Genomic DNA, 19,874 nt, shown 5'->3' with positions numbered 1-19,874 from the left:
TTCATTCCCTCTTTTAAACTACTAGATGTTTTAATATTTATGTGTATTTTTAAAATTTAGGGCCCCTTTATAACATATGCTACAGGCCCCACAATCATTTAATCTGGCCCTGTGTATGAGGTTCCAGTTTTCAGCATCTGCAGACTTTTTACATATCTCTGGTTCAGTGTCCTGGTCCACTATGTTCCTCCTGTTTCCAATGGGACATTCACATTTGAGAATCTTTCATGAGTGGAAACTGGGATCCTTAAAAATAACAGAAACAATCACATTTAAACGGGGAATTGGATGTACATACGAGGGGCCGTAACAGCTGTCAAGCCTTGTCCTTGGGCTGGCTGGCTATTAAACCTATCAGATTTCTGCTTCATAGGCAGTTAGTGCTGTTGCCCCATGGTTCAACCCTGATCTCGGGGTTTATATAGGGTCTGCAATTTTTCATGTGTGGGTTTCACCAGGTACTCTGGTTCCCTCGAATATCCCAAAGATGTGCCAGTGGTTTAGTTGGGCACTACTCTCTCTTAGTGTTGGTAAATGCCAAAAGAACAATTGATATGCATGAGATAGAGAACAAGTTGCAGGGCTACAAGGAAATAAGGAGAAAGTAATGGCGCTGATTAGATTATCGTGCTGAGAGCTGGCATGGAGCCGAAGGGCTGAATGGCCTCCTTTTAGGTGAATTAAGGGATATGGGGAGAAAGCAGGTAGGTGGAGTTAGGTCATAAATTCGATCAGCCATGATCGTATTGAATGGCGGAGCAGGCTCGATGGGCCATTTTTGGCCTACTCCTGTTCCTACTTCCGATGTTCCTATGTTCTTATTGAATGGTGGAGCAGGCTCGATGGGCCATTTTTGGCCTACTCCTGTTCCTACTTCCTATGTTCCTATGTTCTTATGTTCTTATTGAATGGCGGAGCAGGCTCGATAGGCCATTTTTGGCCTACTCCTGTTCCTACTTCCTATGTCCCTATGTTCCTATGTTCTTATTGAATGGCGGAGCAGGCTCGATAGGCCATTTTTGGCCTACTCCTGTTCCTACTTCCTATGTTCCTATGTTCCTATGTTCTTATTGAATGGCGGAGCAGGCTCGATGGGCCATTTTTGGCCTACTCCTGTTCCTACTTCCGATGTTCCTTTTGTTGAGTAATAGGGTAAGTAAAATCAGTTGAGTATTCAATATTCTAAATGACCCCATTCCAGTCCAGTTTGTCCATCAACATTACCCCAATTATTAACTCCATAAATCTAGATATAGTTTTATATCAAAATAAACCTGGGGCAGTTTCACTGGGATGAATGGTCTGGAATGCAACAAATTCATTATTCTCTACTGACCCTTATGAGAAGTCGGACACTGGAGCTCACTCATAGGAACCCCAGCAATGACTGGTCAGCAAGCTTCCTGTCAGAATCCTGATCTTTACTACCTACATAGATACATTCCAAGCCTGCTCTGGAACAATAATATTTAATATCCTGTTAAAGGAAGAATTAAGTATTCAATAGTATGGAAATATATAGATTTATTTGGCAGTACAGAATTAACTTTTAAAGTCATTAACTACCTCGAGGGATAGCAAAATATGTCAAATTATTGAGTTATTTCACATTAATCAATATTGAGGACTGTAGATGATTAAAGTGTGTTAGAGAGATGTCAATCTACAGTGGAGAAAATGCATATGATAAGATGGGTTAAGGATGAATAGATATATTAAACCAGATTGAGATTCATGGAGGTATTAAATTACATCACCATTTATTGATATATGAAACTGAGTGAGCTTGTTGCTGATATTCAGCTGCTTTCCTTATACGTTATGGATCTTATTGTTCCATAGTCAGGAATCAAAAAGAAATATTTGAGGCAAGAGATTTCACAATTGGATTTGCTTTTGATTGAGCACATGTAATACCAGGTGATTTTCCAGAAGTGTTTAAATTTATGAAAGCGTGCAAACCAGTGGATGGGTTATCTTCCAAAATGCGTGGTACAAGAATATGGGAAAGTATAGAAATGACATAAAAAATATTGAGGTCAGAGAACTATTTTCACGGGTTAGCAAATGTAGTAACAAGAGTCTGTAATGAAAGGTCCCAAAGCCAGGACCCGGGAATCCTTGTGCCTCATACCCTGAATGTAAACTTGCCAGTTGAGTCGGTGGTGAAAAAGACAAACTCAATGCGGGTATTCATTTCAAGACAAATAGTATATTGTATAATAGCAGGGATCTGATGTTGAGTCCAAGGCACTGGTGAGTCCTCAATTGGAGGATTGTGTGCAGTTTTTGGGCTTTTCATTTAAGATAACATTTGGTGACATTAGAAAGGGTTCAGAGGATAATTTTGGGAATGAAAAGGTTATTGCATGAGGAGCTTTTGACGGCTATAGGCCTCTACTCATTGGAATTTAGGAGAATGGGGGGGGACCTCACAGTTATCAACTAAAGGTGGATACTAATCCACGTGAAGAAACATAAGATGATCCAGTTATTGATAGATTTTGAAGTGCAGTTTAAAAGAGCAGAGAAATAGTAGGGTTGAGGTATTTGGGATGGGAGGGGGTGGGTGACAAGAGCTGGAGGAGAATATTGCAGAGTGATCTGAAAAATGAATCTTTATATTGTCAGGAATCACTGTTGATCTGCACACACGGGGGAGGCAGGTGAACTGGACGTGGTGTGAGCTCAGACACAATGACCAGAGTTTTGATTAATATATTTTGAATGGCAAGTATGTTGTAATCATGAAGAGACAGGAGGTCTTGGTTAAGTTCAGTAAATTGAGCTGAGACAGAGCCAGACCAGACAATGCTATTAAAGTGGAAGTAAGCTTTGTACCGATAGAGTACTACCACTAGGAAGAGTTGGGGATGAGTTTGTGAGACATGTGGCATCTTGGGAAGATTCAAGATGGATGTCTCCACATGAGGTCCTGCCTTGTGTGTGTTCTGTTCTTAGGGCTATTTGCTTTAGTAAATAAATCTAGATGTTGAAAAAGAACCCAAGTTACTTTATTGTAATAAAAGAAACATCACAAGCTTAGACCACAGGAAGAGACCTTTCAGCCCATTGAATCCATGTCAGTTTTTGGAGCAATCACACCAACTCTGCACAGAAAGCACCCTCGGGCAGGATTGAACCAGAGTCACTAGAGCGGTGAGGTAGCAGCACTACCTGTTGCACCAGATGGGGTGGACACAATCAGAACCTCTGGGCCAAATATGACATTAGATTTGCAGACAATGCAGTTCAGCTTTGAGAGAGAGAGAGAGAGGGATTGAGCTGGTGTCTAAGAGGTAGGGTGGCTAATTAAAATACAAGCTATGTTCATTATAGGTTCACAATCTTTTTGTTATATTTTATATTTTGTTTAATTTTTAAGAAAAGTATATATATATATATATATAACACAAAGGAAGACTCAAAGAATGTTCATACAAATATATACAAAAAAAATCTGAAAATGAATATTAAGCCTGGAAATAACCTCTCCGTACCTTAACAGAAAGGAAAAGAAACAGTCGACAGAGGGGGAGAAGAAGAAAAAAGTAAAGGTGAAAGAGCCGGCATCAACATTTAATACAATCAAAAAATAATTAAAAATATTAAATTACTAATAAGAAAATAGAATTAAATATTTAATAAATAGGCAAAACTATCTGGGCATTTAAATAATTCTAATTAGGATGCCAAATATCTAGGAACATGTTATATTAATTTCTAAGATTATAAGTAGTTTTCTCCAGGGGTTAACAACTTTGCATTTCTATATTCCAACGATCAATATGTAAAATGGAATCGGATTTCCGTGTTACTGTTATACATTTCTTGGATATTGCCAAAGCAATTTTAATAAATTTGGATTTACTTTTGGGGAAGTTAACATTCATGACAGCCAAATTCCCCAAAAGTAACAATTGGGCATCAAGAGGGAAGTCCACCCCCATAATCTTTGTCCATAGTTCCCCCAAATTTATCCCAAAAGGTCTTAATTTTATGTATAACTAGGTAGAATGTATCAAAGTACCAATATCTATGCAGCTCCTAAAACACGTATTTGAGATTTCTGATGTACTATTATGAAACTTGTCAGGTGAGAGGTATAGTTGATGTAAAAATATTGAAATGTATCATTCCATATCTTGAATTAATAAGAGGTGTCATACTATCTAAGCATAGATTTGACCAGCATTGTCGATCAATTACAATGCCCAAATCCGATTCCCATCTCTCTCTCGAGATCTATGTAACCCAATTTTTGGACTTTGGTCTTGGAGCAGGAAATATAGAGTAGAAATAAATTTAGTTGCATGCTCCTTTCGAATTTGATCAGCCATGATCTGTAAAATGGCGGTGCTGGCTCGACGGGCTGAAGGGCCTACTCCAGCTCCTATTGCCTATTGTCTATTGTCTATTGAATTAGAACCTCCACATCTGTGCACATTGGCAAAGCCAATGATGGTCCCAACTTATCCCTTAAAAAGATCGTAATTGGAGATAGCAGAAGAATGTTCTATTGGTCAAATTATATGTACAGACTATACTCAATATCAACATCGCAATTACTTTAATTGGGTTAAAACAGAAATTAAGTACTTGGGGATCAAATTTAATAGTAATTTAAAGGATTTATATAAACTTAAATCTTCGTCCGCGAAGCCAAGCCAAGGAAGAAGAAGAAGAAGAAGAAGAAGATAAACTTAATTATCTCCCCTTGCTGTGGAAAATTGAGGAGGACCTACATAAATGGATGAATCTGCCCATCACATGGTTGGGCAGAGTTAAGCGTATTAAAATGAAAATAATGCCGAGACTGCAATATCTTTTTCAATCATTACCTATCCCTTTATCTACTAATTAAAAAAAAAATAAATGGGCATGTTTATTTATTTTTATGGTCAGGCAAGATATTTTGAATCTCCATGGGAAAATTGACCTGGGATTATAAATTGGGAGGGTAAAAACAACCTGATTTAAATATATATATATATATATATATATTATTTAGCTGCACAGACTGGATTTGTTGCTTGCTTTTTTTTTAAATCAGATGGCCCTTCCTTCCTGGTTTACAATTGTTTTGCTCATGATAAGAGATGGCAAAAAATTTTGTTTCTAAATGGGACTCTAAATTAATCAGGAAAAAATACAAATAATCCTCTATTGAGGCATGTATTTTATATCGGGACAAGATCAAACAGTTTATGGCTCTAAAAGAGGGATTACCCTCAAAGATGCCTTTATTTCAAAATAATATAATACTCATGACTTTGGGGAATAAAATTTTAAACTCCTGGTACCAAAATTCATGTCTTTTGAGAAACTAAAAAATAGTTTCACAATTTTAACAGTAATATGTCATGGCTTGCAAGAAGGAAATGTGCCTGATTATGATATGAATGATTTTGTGGAATGGCATGTATTGATATGAGACAGTTTGTGATACAGATATCGGTACTATTGGATGAGGAATATTGTGGCTTGTGAACTGATGACTTCTGATGTATTTGTGCCTGACCAGTCAATAGAATGTTCTCTATTTATCTGAGTATAGTTTTGCTCCCTGTCATTTCCTTTGTTTTCCTGTGGTTCGTGCTGTGTGTTGGATACAGGATACTGGTCATATGAAAGGAAATGGGGAGAAGTAACACAGATAGAGATGAGTCATGATTTGGATTGACAGTTCCAAAAAAAAACATCCCAGGTAGTAAAAGGGATAGGAGGTTGGCATTTGAACAATAGCTTCTTCAATCTAAATACTTCAAAATCCCCGTTATTTGAAATTCAATCAACCGGAAAACTTAAGCAATCGGCAAAAAAAAAGAGGAAATATATTCAAAAAGCTATAATAAATAAAAATGTAAACAAAAGTTTAAAATTGTACAAGTAAATGTTCTCTGAAGTAACATATAAACCTTTAGTGAAGATGAGAGCAAGTATTCAGCTGGCGGAGTGCCTTGGTCATGCTTTACTCAGAGCAGCGGTTTGAAAAAGTATGAATAAAGTTGTGTTTGAATAAAATGGTGTCCAGGATGAAGAACTGGTGGATGCTGCTCGCCGTTGGGGTGAATCTCTTAATCCTTGCTTAGTAAGAATATTTGTCTTTGTTAGTATATTGTTACATTTATTAGTAAGGTTTTATCTCTAAACTTGGGGAGGGGGAATTAATTATGATGGCAGAGTTGTTAGCGTAGCAGCTAGCACCACGCTGTTACCGTGCCAGTGACCAGGTTTTGAATTTAAATTTAAATTTTGTAAGTTACGTAAATTATCTGATTAAAGGGTGGCATGGTTGGCGCTGCACTAAGTGCAACGCCTTTACAGCGCCAGTGATTGGGACCAGACTCGGGTTCGAATCCCACACTGTTTGTACATTTTCCCCGTGTCTGTGTGGGTTTTCTCCAGGGCCTCCGGTTTCCTCCCACCATTCAAAGCACATTGGGGGTGTAGGCTAATGGGGTGTAAATTCGGCGGCATGGACTCAAGGGCTGAAATGGCCTGTTACCGTGCTGAACGTCTAAATTTAAAGTGAACTTTACATAATTAAGGATTACAATGCTGATTTTTTTTTCCAAATCGTTTTACATTTTCCACTGCTTTGTCTTTTGAACAGTTTATTCTTAAGGCTGGTGTATTAGTTTTCCATTCTAAGAGTGAGTCTCAAGCAATGGAAAATGTATATATCCGGCATCTGCCAATACCTGTGGGTGCCAAATACCAGGGGTTTTACTTTAATAGTAATGCTTGAGTAAGGAAAGTAAAGTTCACAAGCTCCAAGTTAATGTGTGGCACTAGCTGAAGGTCAACTGCATATTTTATGAAAATTGATGCATTCATAAATCGTCAAAGTAACACAGTTGGAAGGGCAGGTGTCTTGGGTTGCCAAGATCTTTTTTTCCAAGACAGTGAATACCTTAAATTTGGGTTATTAGACATTCTGGTGTAAGTTAGAATAATGCCGCACCAAAATTCCGCAGGAACTCAGACGGTCTTTCAGTGTCCATAGGAGGCAAAGATATATTACTGGGCCCGAGCCCTTCAAGGAATAAGCAAAGAACAGGAACTCTCAGAATAGAGACAATGTGGGCTGGGGGAGGAGTCCAGACCAACAAAAGGTGTTAATTGAATATGATAAGGGGAGAGGTGAGAATTGATTATGTCTGTGTGAAAGGAGACAGGGAAAAGGGAGAGAGAGAGAGAGAGAGAGCTAGGGGAAGTGAGGAGGAGGGGTGCAAATGGACTTGTAAAAGCAATGACTCTGCATCATTAGTGCATTCAATTACCTTGAATGGAAGACACAAAGAACAGCTTTGCTAGAACCATAATAGCATCCAACAATGGAAGCTTAATTCTATTGAAAGAATGGGCCAACACGGTTAGTGTAGTGGTGCTGTGACCTGGATTCTCATCCAGAGTTGTCCATAGGAGTATCTACGTTCTCCCCATGTCCGCATGGGTTTCCTCTGGGTGCTCTGGTCTCCTCCCACCCTTCAAAATGTATGGTGGTTATAGGTTAATTGGGGTATTTGGGAAGCAAGGATTCATGGGCCGGAAGGGCCTGTCACAGCGCTGTATGCCTAAATTTAAATTTAAAATTGATATGATGTTTAAGATGCACAAATAGATTGCGCTCAGTTGACTCTCAAGTGTAACAAATAATTTCAAAGTGGAAGGTGGCAACTAACGGAAAAAAAGTTGAGTTTCAAATATATATTGAACAACGCATGAAGTGAGGGAATAAGATTCGAATTGTACTGGTTTGTTAAACATTTGCTCAGTGATATAATCTTGCCACAGAATTGCAGATAGAAACTGAAAATTAGGAAGCCACTCACGGAATACAAGAAAAAACGGCCATTGTCTGTTCTGTCACTCAGCAGGATTGTGGGTGATCTTTTACCTCCAGCATTACTTTACTGCCTTATCCATGCTTCGTTGATACCTGTAATATCTAGATATCAATCAATCTATGTTTTGAATGCAATCAGTGATTGAGCTTTAAATCCCACCTCCACCCCCCACCCCGAGTTAGAGAAATCCAATGATACTCCACTTTCTAAGTGAAGGTATTCTTCCTTAGACTTCAATGGTTTACCTCCTTCTTTGACTCCCAAGTTCTGGACTCGTCGATCAGAGTAACATCCTCCCTGCCTTTATGGTGTGGAAACCTCTAAGAATTCTTCTTATTTTTCTATACTCCAGAAGCATGAGTGCTAACTTACTCAATCTCTCCTGATGTAACATCTGAGCAACCAGCCTGGGCACTTGGTCTCTACTAGAGCTCACTCTGAGGTAAAGAAACCTAAATTGTGAACCTTGCTCCAGATTTCTCTCGCCAAACCTCTCATGCTGATCATCTGTCCCTTTCTCTCTTATCTTTTCACAGTAAAAGGCAACGTAGCATTTCTTAACTCCTTGATGTGGCTTCATGGTTACTAATAGTGCACTTGTCTTTGAACACAATAACAAACAAACAAAAAACTGCCAAGGCAACTGAATCTGACGCACCACTGACCTCCTCTGTCCATGGGACCTGCAGGGAGCAGGGATAGAGGTAACCTGCTGTCCCGCCGGCTGGTTGTCTAGATGAGGGGCCACCAACTGACTACTTGGAAAGGGAGCTGTCTGGGTTGGGGTGATGTGAAATGCAGGGTGATCAAGGGTGTATGGGATAGTTCTGGGCTGTCCGGCATGAATGAGATGTACCTCTTCAACCACCACTAGTTCCGAACGAGCTGAGCCTGGTGAGTGTCATCCGCTGTGGTAATGGTGAAGGCCTCTGAAACTGAAAAATGACTGCGGCCTTTGGTGTAGGTGTTCGCTCGAAGGCTCAGCCATCGCCTTGGCGTAAGTAGCGTTGCTCCTAATGGGTTGGAAAGCCCTCCGGCCGACTCTTGCTTGCAGAACTTTGAGCTTCTTTTCGTCAGAGTTGACCAGTTCAGCAGCGGCCTCGAGGAAATTAGCGAAACAGCTGATCCACTGCTTGTACTGTTCGGATGCTCCTGGAGATTGGGGATCCACTTCTAACCGATCGGGGCGCAGCTGCTTCTCCATTACCGGAGGAATCAATTTCTATATATTAAATTGTAGTGCACTGCCAATAACCACCAAGACTAGGCCGAGGGAATGATAGGCTTTAATGTACAGAAGAACCTTGCTGGCCTGGATCCAGGTATAGGAATGGAAGGAAGGGTGAGGTGGCTCAACCTTTATGGCCCAAGACCACAGGGGAGGAGTCATAGGGTACGAGTCATCAGTGGGCGGGCCAGCTCCCTATATACAGTAGTCAACAATAACTATATACAATGGAGGAAACATATCACCACAGCTATCTTAACTGGTTTATTATTCATTGGCCATTATAAGATCTGAAATGTTTATTTTGCTAACAGTCAAACGTTATTTATTAAAGATTTTAAGCTTATCGTGTCTGTTATTTGTTATTTCATTTATATTTATTTCATAATGCTCCTCAATTTACTTTTTTAAAAAAATGCTGGGACAGTGTCCATAGGAGGTAAAGGTATATAATTAACGTTTCTGGCCTGAGCTCTTCAAACCAAAATTCTCACTACTAGTTTTGTCTCTGATGCTTTGGTATCTCTTTCCTGATAGGAGCAGCTGAAATGTGCTGTGTGTGTCGGGTGGATTTTGCACACCCTCTTCGGATCGCGTTGATGGGGTGGGGGGGGGGGATGGAGGGAGACTCCAGAGATCCTCCCTGCTATTCTTATGGTCCTGTGGAATGACCTCCGATGCATTTCTCTGCAGCAACTGTACCACACTGTGATGCAGCCGGCCAGGATGCTCTCGACAGAGCTCCTGTAGAAGGTTGACATGAAGGTGGCCGCTTCAGTTTTTGCAGGAAGTGCAGTCGCTGCTGCCTTTTCTACAAGCCAAATGTTGAAAAATTTTGTTTTCAATTATCATTTTTAAGGCTGTGAATTGTGGAAAAAAACAGTGGTGGGGAATTCCTTCAATCTTTGCACTCCCCAGCAAAATTCCATGAGGTGTCCAGAGTCAAGGCTCGGTCAAGCCACTTCAGGACCTCTGTACGAAAGTCGACGTGCACTGTCACCTAGAGTCATTGTCAGTTAGAAAGGTGAACGCTGCCATTTCGTGGCTCAAAATCTGCACACCAGATTTCAAAATACTACAGATGTGGGAAACTTGAAATAAAAACAAAGAATGTTGGAAATGACAACATCTGTGGAGAGTTAGAATAACTTCTCATCTGCAGGACCTTTCATTAGTGCATAATTTTACAGCTTTCTTTTGTCCAGAAGTGAACATTCCACAGAATTCTTTAGTTATCTTCCCCCACATGTTTTATCATTGCCTACATTTTTTGAAAATAGTAACTTCATTTAACCCCATATCTCAGCATTTTCAGGACCATTTATGGCACTGTTACATCAACGTGCTGTGATCTGAAGAATTTCTGGCCTCCCAAAATTTCTCTTCCCCTAAGTGCTTTATCATGTATGAGATGTGAATGCAAACTCACATCAGTTAACAAACAGATAACGTTAAATTGTGTTGATCAAGTTACTTTAGGCTTAATTGGAGATGGCATTGATTTGTAGCATCATTCACAGTTGACTGTGTATTCACTGTATCTATTTCAGAAGTTACTCCAGCTCCAAAACTTCAACACGTTGATGGCTGTGGTCGGAGGTTTAAGCCACAGTGCCATATCCCGCTTGAAGGAAACCTTCTCACATCTTGCTCCCGAAGTCACAAAGGTAAGGACTCTTACAATGCAAATTAGACTGGACAACAAAGACTTTGCTTCTTGAACACCTTTGGGTGCATTTTCTGGATTTTGGACGGCTGATCATGAAAGTCACCTTAAAATGTTCCTATCACATACTGATTTTTAGCTATAACTATATAACTATATAACTGTTTACAGCGCGGAAACAGGCCATGTCGGCCTTTCGAGTCCGTGCCAGTTCACTCGAACAACCTCACTAGCTTCCCCCTCCCACTCTCCACCCAAAAAAACCCTTCAGCCCCCTCACACCCAACCTTCTCTTAAATGACAGAATCATCTATTTTTGTGATTTCCTGTCATATTTTAAGTCTGCAAGTATATTTCACACAAAGCAAGCTGGTTTGGTCAGTCTAAGCATGCCTGGGCCTGTACTCAGTGCAAGTGCTATGCAAATATTGTCTTAGGTCTGGGCATGTTGAATCAGGATAGTTGCAGACAGCCTATAAAAGCAGCTCATATTTTCAGATGCTGTGCATTACACTGATGTAGATTGAATACATGTTGATGCATATGTTCTTCAGGCAATAGCATTGTGAGTGTACTTAACAACAGCATTTATTGTCTTCAGGAAGATTCAATATAGCAGAAATGTCTCATCAATGTGCAAATAGCAGTGATACATTCTTACATTTGTGGCGCGTATATGCTGAAGGCTCAAAGAAACAGCACGACTGCGCTTATTAAAAAGCCTATGAGCTCTACTTTGGTGGTAAAATTGTTGACCAAGACAAACCCTAGGCTCACATTTGTTGTGCAATATGTGCAGTCAACCTGAGAGCTTAGCTCAGCATCATTATGCAATTGAACATGTTAAATTCAATAAAAGTTAATTCAATGTTTCTCCAACTTCCCAAGTGATTCAACAAATCTGAAATTATCTTTGTGTTCAGCTTGAAGTCATTTATCATAATCCCCTTTTTGTAGAAAGCAATCATTTTGGGAAAAAAATTGTTGTCCTGTGTTATTTACTTCCGAATATTTATTCTTTTCTGTATTGCACATTTGTTTACATTTATTCCTTTGTTTGCATTTCGCTTCCTTGTAAGTGTATCTATTCTTGAGTTCAAGTTTTTGCACTACCGATATGTATAAATTCTGCCTGGACCACAGGAAAATGGATCTCAGGGCTGTATGTGATGTCATATATGCATTTTGACCATAAATTTGAACTTTTAAATTTTGAGACATGGATGCTAAGAGGATAGACATGAAAAGACTACATGGCTTGTTCCTTCTTCAGAGGGCTTCTCAACAGGTCTTCAATGGATTGCATCATTTTAATCTCCCAAATGTCTTTTAAAATTAAAGCATTAGATTGTGAAAAGCTTCAGAGAATTGGGAACTTCCATGAATCATAATTTAAAAAATATCTGCCAAGAGGGGCAGTCTGCAGAGATAATCTTCACTGACTAAAGCTTTTTTTAAAAATATTTTATTTGTCATGCAGTCAAAATGAAGAATAATAAAAAAATTAAAACATCAATATCCATAAATATTAACAATATAGTACAAATATGGATCTGCACGTCGATATTAAAGAAAGTGAGAAAAAAAGATGAAAAGAGTCAACGTGGTTCAATTAACCATAACCATATAACCATATAACCATTTACAGAGTGGAAACAGGCCATGTTGGCCTTTCGAGTCCGGTGAAAAATGGCAACACCACTATAAAAATGCAAATTCAATGTCCACATGGAACCAAAGGGAGAAAAGATAATAGAGAGAAAAAAGAGGAATCCTCCCCCCAGCCCCCAAGAAACAAGAAGAAGAAAAAGTAAGAAAAGAGAAAGAATAAGTGAAAGAAAAGATTGGCTTCATCTAAGGATAAACCCCACTCCCATCAAGGGACAAATAACCTGACTTATCTTGGGACCTCAGCGCTGCAAGCACCGGGGGAAGAGACAAGGGGTGGGGGGAATCATTAAAGATTTACCCTGATGTATCTTAAGTATGAATCCCATATTCTTAAAAATGCATCATGCCTGTTTCTGAGGTTATAGGTGATCTTCTCCAGGAGAACATAATTATGCATTTCTATCTTCCAGCGGACTAAACCTAGTTGGGAATCAGATTTCCAAGTAACTGCTATGCATTTCATGGCCACTGCTAAAGCAAGCTTAATGAATTTTAATTGATATTTCAAGAGCCTAATTTTAGATCTTACATTTTCTAAATTCCCCAATAAAAATAATTCAGGTTCCTGAGGGAATCAAATTCCAGTACTTTCTTTTCCAGGAGATTACTCAAATCTTCCCAGAAAGGCTTCACTTTCGGGCATGTTCAGGTTGAATGCAAGAAAGTACTTATTTCTTGACCACACTGAGAACATTGGTCTGATATTTTCGATTTCAGTTTAAGTAACTTTCGTGGAGTAAGGTATGGCCGATGCAAGGAGTTGCATTGCACCAGCTGATACCTTACATTAATTGTGTTAATGCAGCTGTCCTGACATAAGTCAGACTAGTAAAATTGATCAATTTCTATACCCAAATCTGATTATTCTTGATTTAACAAGCCCTTGTTTATGAATTTCCACCTAAAGTAAGGAATAACCTTTTTGCAATAACCTTTTTTGAACCTAAATTTGGCTAATGCCACAGCAGAGTTTTGTTAAATTCACTGGACATCCTAATTTTATTTCCATGTATTTTTCTCCAAATTTGTGACTGATTCACACTTTAACAAGAAGCTGTTACATTAATAATTATTCAGCAAACAACTTGATAAAAAATTTGAATTGAATTCTCTAAACAGCTCAACCTGATCTTGATTTTCCTTTTTCTCTTCATTGTGGTAAATCAATCCACTTTGACCCTTTTTGTCAGACCATAAACAGCATGGGTGGTCTCCGATCTCTGACACCAGTAACTATCAAGGCAATGTTGCCTTTCAACCTAAAAGGCACCTGACTCTTGCTGACCTCCATCAGTAGTCCTTGTAAGGACTGCTACTGAAAGAAAAAGTTTCATTCATGTTATATTGCGTTTGGATGCACAGACCTAATGGGGCCACATCTCGTCTCTTCCCCATCATTAGATTCACCAGGAATTAAAATGAATACTGATATGGTTGTAGAGGTCTTCCTGGATCACCTTATTCTATTTATACATGAAATTATTCACCTATTTGTTATTCAAACTATTTATAATGTGTTCATTTCCTCTCCACATATTCTATGTGAATACCCACTGGTGTGTTGAGATGAGAGTGAAGTCTTGCATTGTAGTGTCCAGAATACTACAAAATATTAACTCTTCTTATTTCTATTGTTGAACAATGAGTTTTGTAGGTTTGATTTATCATTCAAATATGGGATCCAGGCATCTCTGCAAAGCTCGCTTTTATTGCCCATCCCTAATTTGTCTTGACAGAATGGTGTTCTGAACTGTTGCAGAACTTCTGGTGAAGCTGTTCCTACAATACCCTTGGCAAAGGAATTCCAGGCCTTTAATTCAGTGACAATAGAACATGCCATTGTAGAAGTAGGCCTTTCTATAAGAGAGCCAGATCACGGACATTTAAGTCCGGAGATTCAAATCAATAGAGAAGGAACAAGAATGACCTGAGGAAAGATATCTCCCGCGCAAAGTGGAGATTCTGACTGAAAATGGAAATGACAAAGGACACCCGACAGCTGTGGCAGGGCCTAAATGCCATAACCTGCGACAAAACCAAATCTGGTGCAGTAACAGATGGCAAAGCTTCAGTCCCAGAGGAACTCAATGTCTTCTATGCCCAGTTTGTTCACAGTAACAGCATAGAACCACTACTCCACTTCCCCTGATGATCACATCCTGTCTGTATCTGAGGATAACGTGTGTGTTGCCTGCAGGAGAATGAATCTGAGGAAAGCATCGGCCCAGACCGAGCACCTGGCCAAGTATTTAAAATCTGTGCTGACCAACTTACCAATGTATTCACGGATATCTTTTCAGCAAATTACTCCCAGTGCCCATAAAGAGTACAGTAACCTGCCTTAATGATTATTGACCAGTAGCACTTACATTAACAATGATGAAGTGCTTTGAAAGGCTGGTGTTGAAGCAAATCTGTTCCTGTCTGAGCGGTGTCATGGATACATTCCAGTTCACCTATCATAGCAACAGGTCAATGGCAGATGCCATCTCACTGCTCGACACAAAGCCCTAGAACACCTGGACAGAAACAATGCATTAATCAGGATGCTCTTCATTGACTTCAGTTTGCAATTTAACACCATCATCCCCTCAAAATTGATCAGCAAATTCCAAGACCTGGGACTCAACATCCCACTGTGTAATTGGATCATGGATTTCCTCACATCCAGACCACAGTCAGTGAGGATTGTCAAGAATATCTCCTCCACAATCTCCATCAGTACTGGAGCACCAGAGGGCTGAGCTCTTAGCCCCCTACTCTACTCACTTTACAATTACCACTGTGTGGCTCGTTATGACAATAACACCATCCACAAATTTATTGACCATACCACAGTAGGGGGTGGTATAAAGAAAGGCGATGAGTCAGCCTACAGGTGAGAGATTGAAAACTTGGCTGAATGGTGCACTACCAGTAACCTCTCATTCAATGTTACCAAAACCAAGGAGCTGACTGTTAAGTTCGGGAAGAAAAAGCCAGAGGTGTACAATCCAGTAATCATTGGGGGATCAGAGGTGGAGAGGGTGAACAAATTTAAGGTTCTGGGAGTCACTATCTCGGAGGATCTTTCCTGGACCCAACACACTAATGGCATCATGAAGAAAGCATGTCAGCGCCTCTACTTCCTCAGGTTTGGTATGACACCAGAAACCCTGGGAAATTTCTACAAATATGTAGTGGAAAGTGTGCTGACCAGCTACATTAAGGTCTGGTAGGGGACACCAATAACCCTTAGTGTCAAGCCCTGCAAAATGGACACAGCTTAGGACATCACAGGCAAAAGCCTCCCCATTAGCGAGAATATCTACAGGGAACAGTGCCATCAGAGAGCAGCAGTGATCATCAAGGATCCACATCATCCATTACACGCTCTCTTCTCCCCGCTGCCATCAGGGAAGAGTTATAGGTGACACAAGACTCACACCACCAGGTTCAGGAACAGATGCTACCCCTCCACCATCAGACTCCTCAATGACAAACTCAATCAGAGACTCATTTAAGGACTTTTATTTGTGCATTTTAATGATTTTAAAAAAAAACCTCTGTATTGCACAGTCAGTTTGTTTACATTTGTTATCTGTTTACAGTTCTTTATTTGTTTACATGTATACACTGTGTACAGTTTTTTTTTGGACTACCAAGTAGTGGCAATTCTGCCTCGCCCGCATTGTATGTGATGTCATGTTTGCACTCTGTCAATAAATCTGAAATCTGAACTATTATTCTGCCTTATCCCATTGACCCTGTTCTTCTACTCCTCCATAACCTTCTCATCCATGTGAATAATGATTTATTTCCATGCATGGCTTGGAGGGGGCTTGCATGAGGCACTCATGCCATGCACTTGCTGCCTTGTCCAACCAGGTAATAAGATTCACAGATCTGGAAAGCATCAGGATGTCTGCAGGAACGCTGGGATATCATTTTAAATTAAGGGAACTGTTTTGAATAGAAACAGTCCCATTTCCTTTCTAGATATAGACTTATTAAAATTTGACTTCCAATCCCATTTATTTGTCTCCACTTCCTTTGCCAGGTCTGGAATGAAATGACCGAACTGGTCTCTTCCAATGGAAACTACTGCAACTATCGAAAGGCCTTTGCAGACTGTGAGGGCTTCAAGATTCCAATTCTGGGTGTCCACTTGAAAGACCTGATTGCAGTACACGTAGCTTTCCCAGACTGGGCAGATGATAACAAAGTGAACATTGTCAAAATGCAGCAATTGTATGTTACTTTTAATGAACTGGTTTCACTTCAGGATGCAAATCCCCACTTAGAACCAAATATGGATTTAATACACCTATTAACGGTAAGTTTGGTTCATTTGAGGTTGTACTGTATAACTATGTATATGTACCAATATATTTGCTTATATGTGTATATGTTCGTGTGTGTGTGTGTGTGTGTGTGTGCGTGCGTGTGTGTGTGCGTGTGTGTGTGTGTATGTGTGTGTGTTTGTGTGTGTGTGCACGTGTGTGTGTGCATGTGTGTGTATGTGTGCGCGTGCGTGTGTGTGTGTGCGTGCGTGTGTGTGTATGTGTGTTCGTGTGTGTGTGTGTGCGTGTGTGTGTGCGTGTGTGCGTGCGTGTGTGTGTGTGCGTGTGTGTGTGTGCGCGTGTGTGTATGTGTGTTCGTGTGTGTGTGTGTGCGTGTGTGTGTGCGTGTGTGCGTGCGTGTGTGTGTGCGTGCGTGCGTGTGTGTACGTGTGTGTGTATGTGTGTTCATGTGTGTGTGTGTGTGTGTGTGTGTGTGTGTGTGTGTGTGTGTGTGTGTGTGTATTTCATGCCTTGACTTCTATGAGCCAAATGTCCTCTTTAATAATTAATTCCTATTATTGTTCTGTGTGTGTCTGCATGTGATGTATATATCTCTGTATCTATACATTCTGACTGATGTTGCAACAGCATTGCGGTTGCATTAACAATGAAGCAGTTTAGAAAAAGACCTGCAATTCCTTCCAAACGGAAAGTCAGTATTTTATATAACATGAGTGAGTTGTAGATTTATCTGGAACTGGTACTTTTTAAGGGCATGGAGGTGGTGGGGAAGTTGGGGTAGATATTAACAAACCCAAACTGAAAAGGAGTAGGTAAAACAGGAAAGTCTGCAGGCACTGTCATTGGGGTGTAAGCACACAGAAATAATGGAGGAACTCAGCCAGTCTCGCAGCGTCCAGAGGAGGTATATTACTGATGTTTCGAGCCTGAGGAAGGGCATGTATCTTTACCTCCTATGGACACTGCAAGAATGGTTGAGTTTCTCCAGCATTTCTGTGTGAAAGGGAGTAGGGAACTAGCAGTCCATGGAACTCAACCTAATGTTCCTTTGTGTTCCAGACCAATCACCATTTCCGGGCAGTTTTACAGTGGGATCGTTAATACTTGCAAACCAGAGATGATAATTATTGTGTGCTGTAAATTAACTTTAAGGAGCTTCTTAATTATGCTTTGTACAGCTTTCCCTGGACTTGTATTATACCGAGGATGAAATCTATGAACTCTCATTACTTCGTGAACCAAGAAATGCAAAATCAACGGTAGGAGAAGGCTTTCATAGGTCTCGTGGCCATTAACCTGAGTGAATAAACACATCTCAAACACATGAAACTCCAGTTACGTAGGCAATGTGAACCCCTGGCCTCACCACAACCTGCAGATGGGGAGATGGCAGCTAATTTACAAGAAACAGACAGGCACAATTAACACTCCACAAGTTGCCTTCAATCTATCAAAAGGTTCCCATCTATCCATCTCCCTGAATGACGGTGTAGCTACATTGCTGCCATATGTCTGGCCAACCAGGAGTCCATTTTACACTGATTAAAACAGCACACAGCACCAAATAGCATTCTGTAGAAGGAGCAGTGATGGATGATTTACTGCTCTCAGACTCTGTTTGACTGATGTTGGATGGTATCACATGCAAAAATGAAGCTAGTTAGGTAAATAAAAGAGCAAGGAACAGCAGGAGGTGAGATGGTGGGGAAGGAGGATTATGACGCGCATGCATACTCATCTGGTCAAATGACTTGCGCTTATATACTACAAAATACACTATACTATTCGACACCTGTGGGGATTGGTAGATGCTGAAGAAGTGTATTTTCAGGATGCTTGACACTTACTCTTACAATAGCTAATACATCTCCATTAAAGTTTAAAAGACGAAAGACAAAATTGCTATATGTACTTGCACTGAACAAACTTCACTTGCACAAATATATCAACTTTAAAGCATTTAACTTTGTTTTCATTCACATACTTTGAAAAGATTTAACCGTTGCTGCCTGCAGGTCCCCCCTGCCCCCCCCCCACTCCATGGAGCCACCCAAAAGACAAACAATAACACTCTAGATAATTTAAATAATCAACCTTTCCTCCCCCCCCCCCCCCCAAGTTTACAGATAAAGTCTCTGTCCAGGGCAACTCTTACTAAGTAGGGATAAGGAGACACTTTAAGAGAGCCACCCAACAGCAAGTGGCATCAACCAGCTCTTCATCCTGGATGATGCCATTTTATTCAAGCGCAACGTTATTCGAACAGCTGCTATGAGTAAAGTACGGCCAAGGCCCTCCGCTGGCTGAATATTTGCTCCCATCTTCACCAAAGGGTTATGTGTTACTTCAGAGAAAATTTACTTCTACAATTTTAAACTTCCTTTTTTTTTTAACCTTATTTTTATCTTATTTATTTAAATTTTTTTCCTTGATTTTTTTTTTGCCAGTTGCTTGAGGCTACCAGTTGCTTGAATGCTGGATACAGGGGTTTTATTGTACATATATAATTATATAAAATCTGTAACGCATCATGTATCATGGTGCATTTGGATCTGTGTCTTCACAGCCCAGTACACCAACCACTCCAAATAAATCTGTGGCACTTGTGGATTGGGAACCTGGACTGACACCGAAACCAGATCCCACGGTCATTAACAAGCATATTCGAAAGACCGTTGATGTAAGTACACTTGGACAAAGCCATTTTCTGTTACATTCCCATCCTTTGTATCATCAGCTACATTTATGCCTGATTTCGGGCGCCTGTGGGTGGTGCTTATTGAATGGCCCATTTGTGTGCAGGAGTAAACTTTCCTATTTGAGGTAAAACTATCGTGAAGCACTAGTAACCCTGCTCCAGACTGGAGGGTTAATTCACAGGGCTGCAACTTCCACTCACACCTGACTTAGCTTCTTCGGGCTTCTGAAAGAGTTGGAGGCATTGATCCCTGGATATCAGAAGCTCACCAAGAAATAAAGAAGTAAACAGGAAAGTCTGCAGGCACCGTGGTTGAAGTACAAACACAATCCTGTGGGACACTCAGCTGGTCAAACAGAGGAAAGATGAAGAAACATAGCCAATGTTTCAGGCTTGAGCCCTTCATTGCAGTATGAAAAAATGTAGACAGGGTCCCAAACAAAATGTAAACATCCAAGAAATACACTCTTGCTTG

At 40.2% G+C, this 19,874-nt stretch overlaps 1 protein-coding gene across 3 annotated transcripts in view; it reads left to right on the top strand.

Moving 5' to 3' along the window:
* rasgrp3 (RAS guanyl releasing protein 3 (calcium and DAG-regulated)) overlaps positions 1–19,874 on the top strand; it is a 146,313-nt gene that overhangs the window by 63,433 nt on the left and 63,006 nt on the right. For all 3 annotated transcript variants that reach the window (XM_069930943.1, XM_069930941.1, XM_069930940.1), the window contains 4 exons: positions 10,632–10,748; positions 16,458–16,733; positions 17,880–17,960; positions 19,268–19,381. In XM_069930943.1, coding sequence (XP_069787044.1) covers positions 10,632–10,748; positions 16,458–16,733; positions 17,880–17,960; positions 19,268–19,381 — 588 coding nt within the window. The remainder of the gene's footprint in view (positions 1–10,631; positions 10,749–16,457; positions 16,734–17,879; positions 17,961–19,267; positions 19,382–19,874) is intronic.

The sequence above is a fragment of the Narcine bancroftii genome, chromosome 4 (assembly GCF_036971445.1).
Source record: "Narcine bancroftii isolate sNarBan1 chromosome 4, sNarBan1.hap1, whole genome shotgun sequence".
NCBI lineage: Eukaryota > Metazoa > Chordata > Chondrichthyes > Torpediniformes > Narcinidae > Narcine > Narcine bancroftii.
Note: the sequence above shows the minus strand (reverse complement) of the source record. Positions and strands in the feature narration are given on the sequence as shown.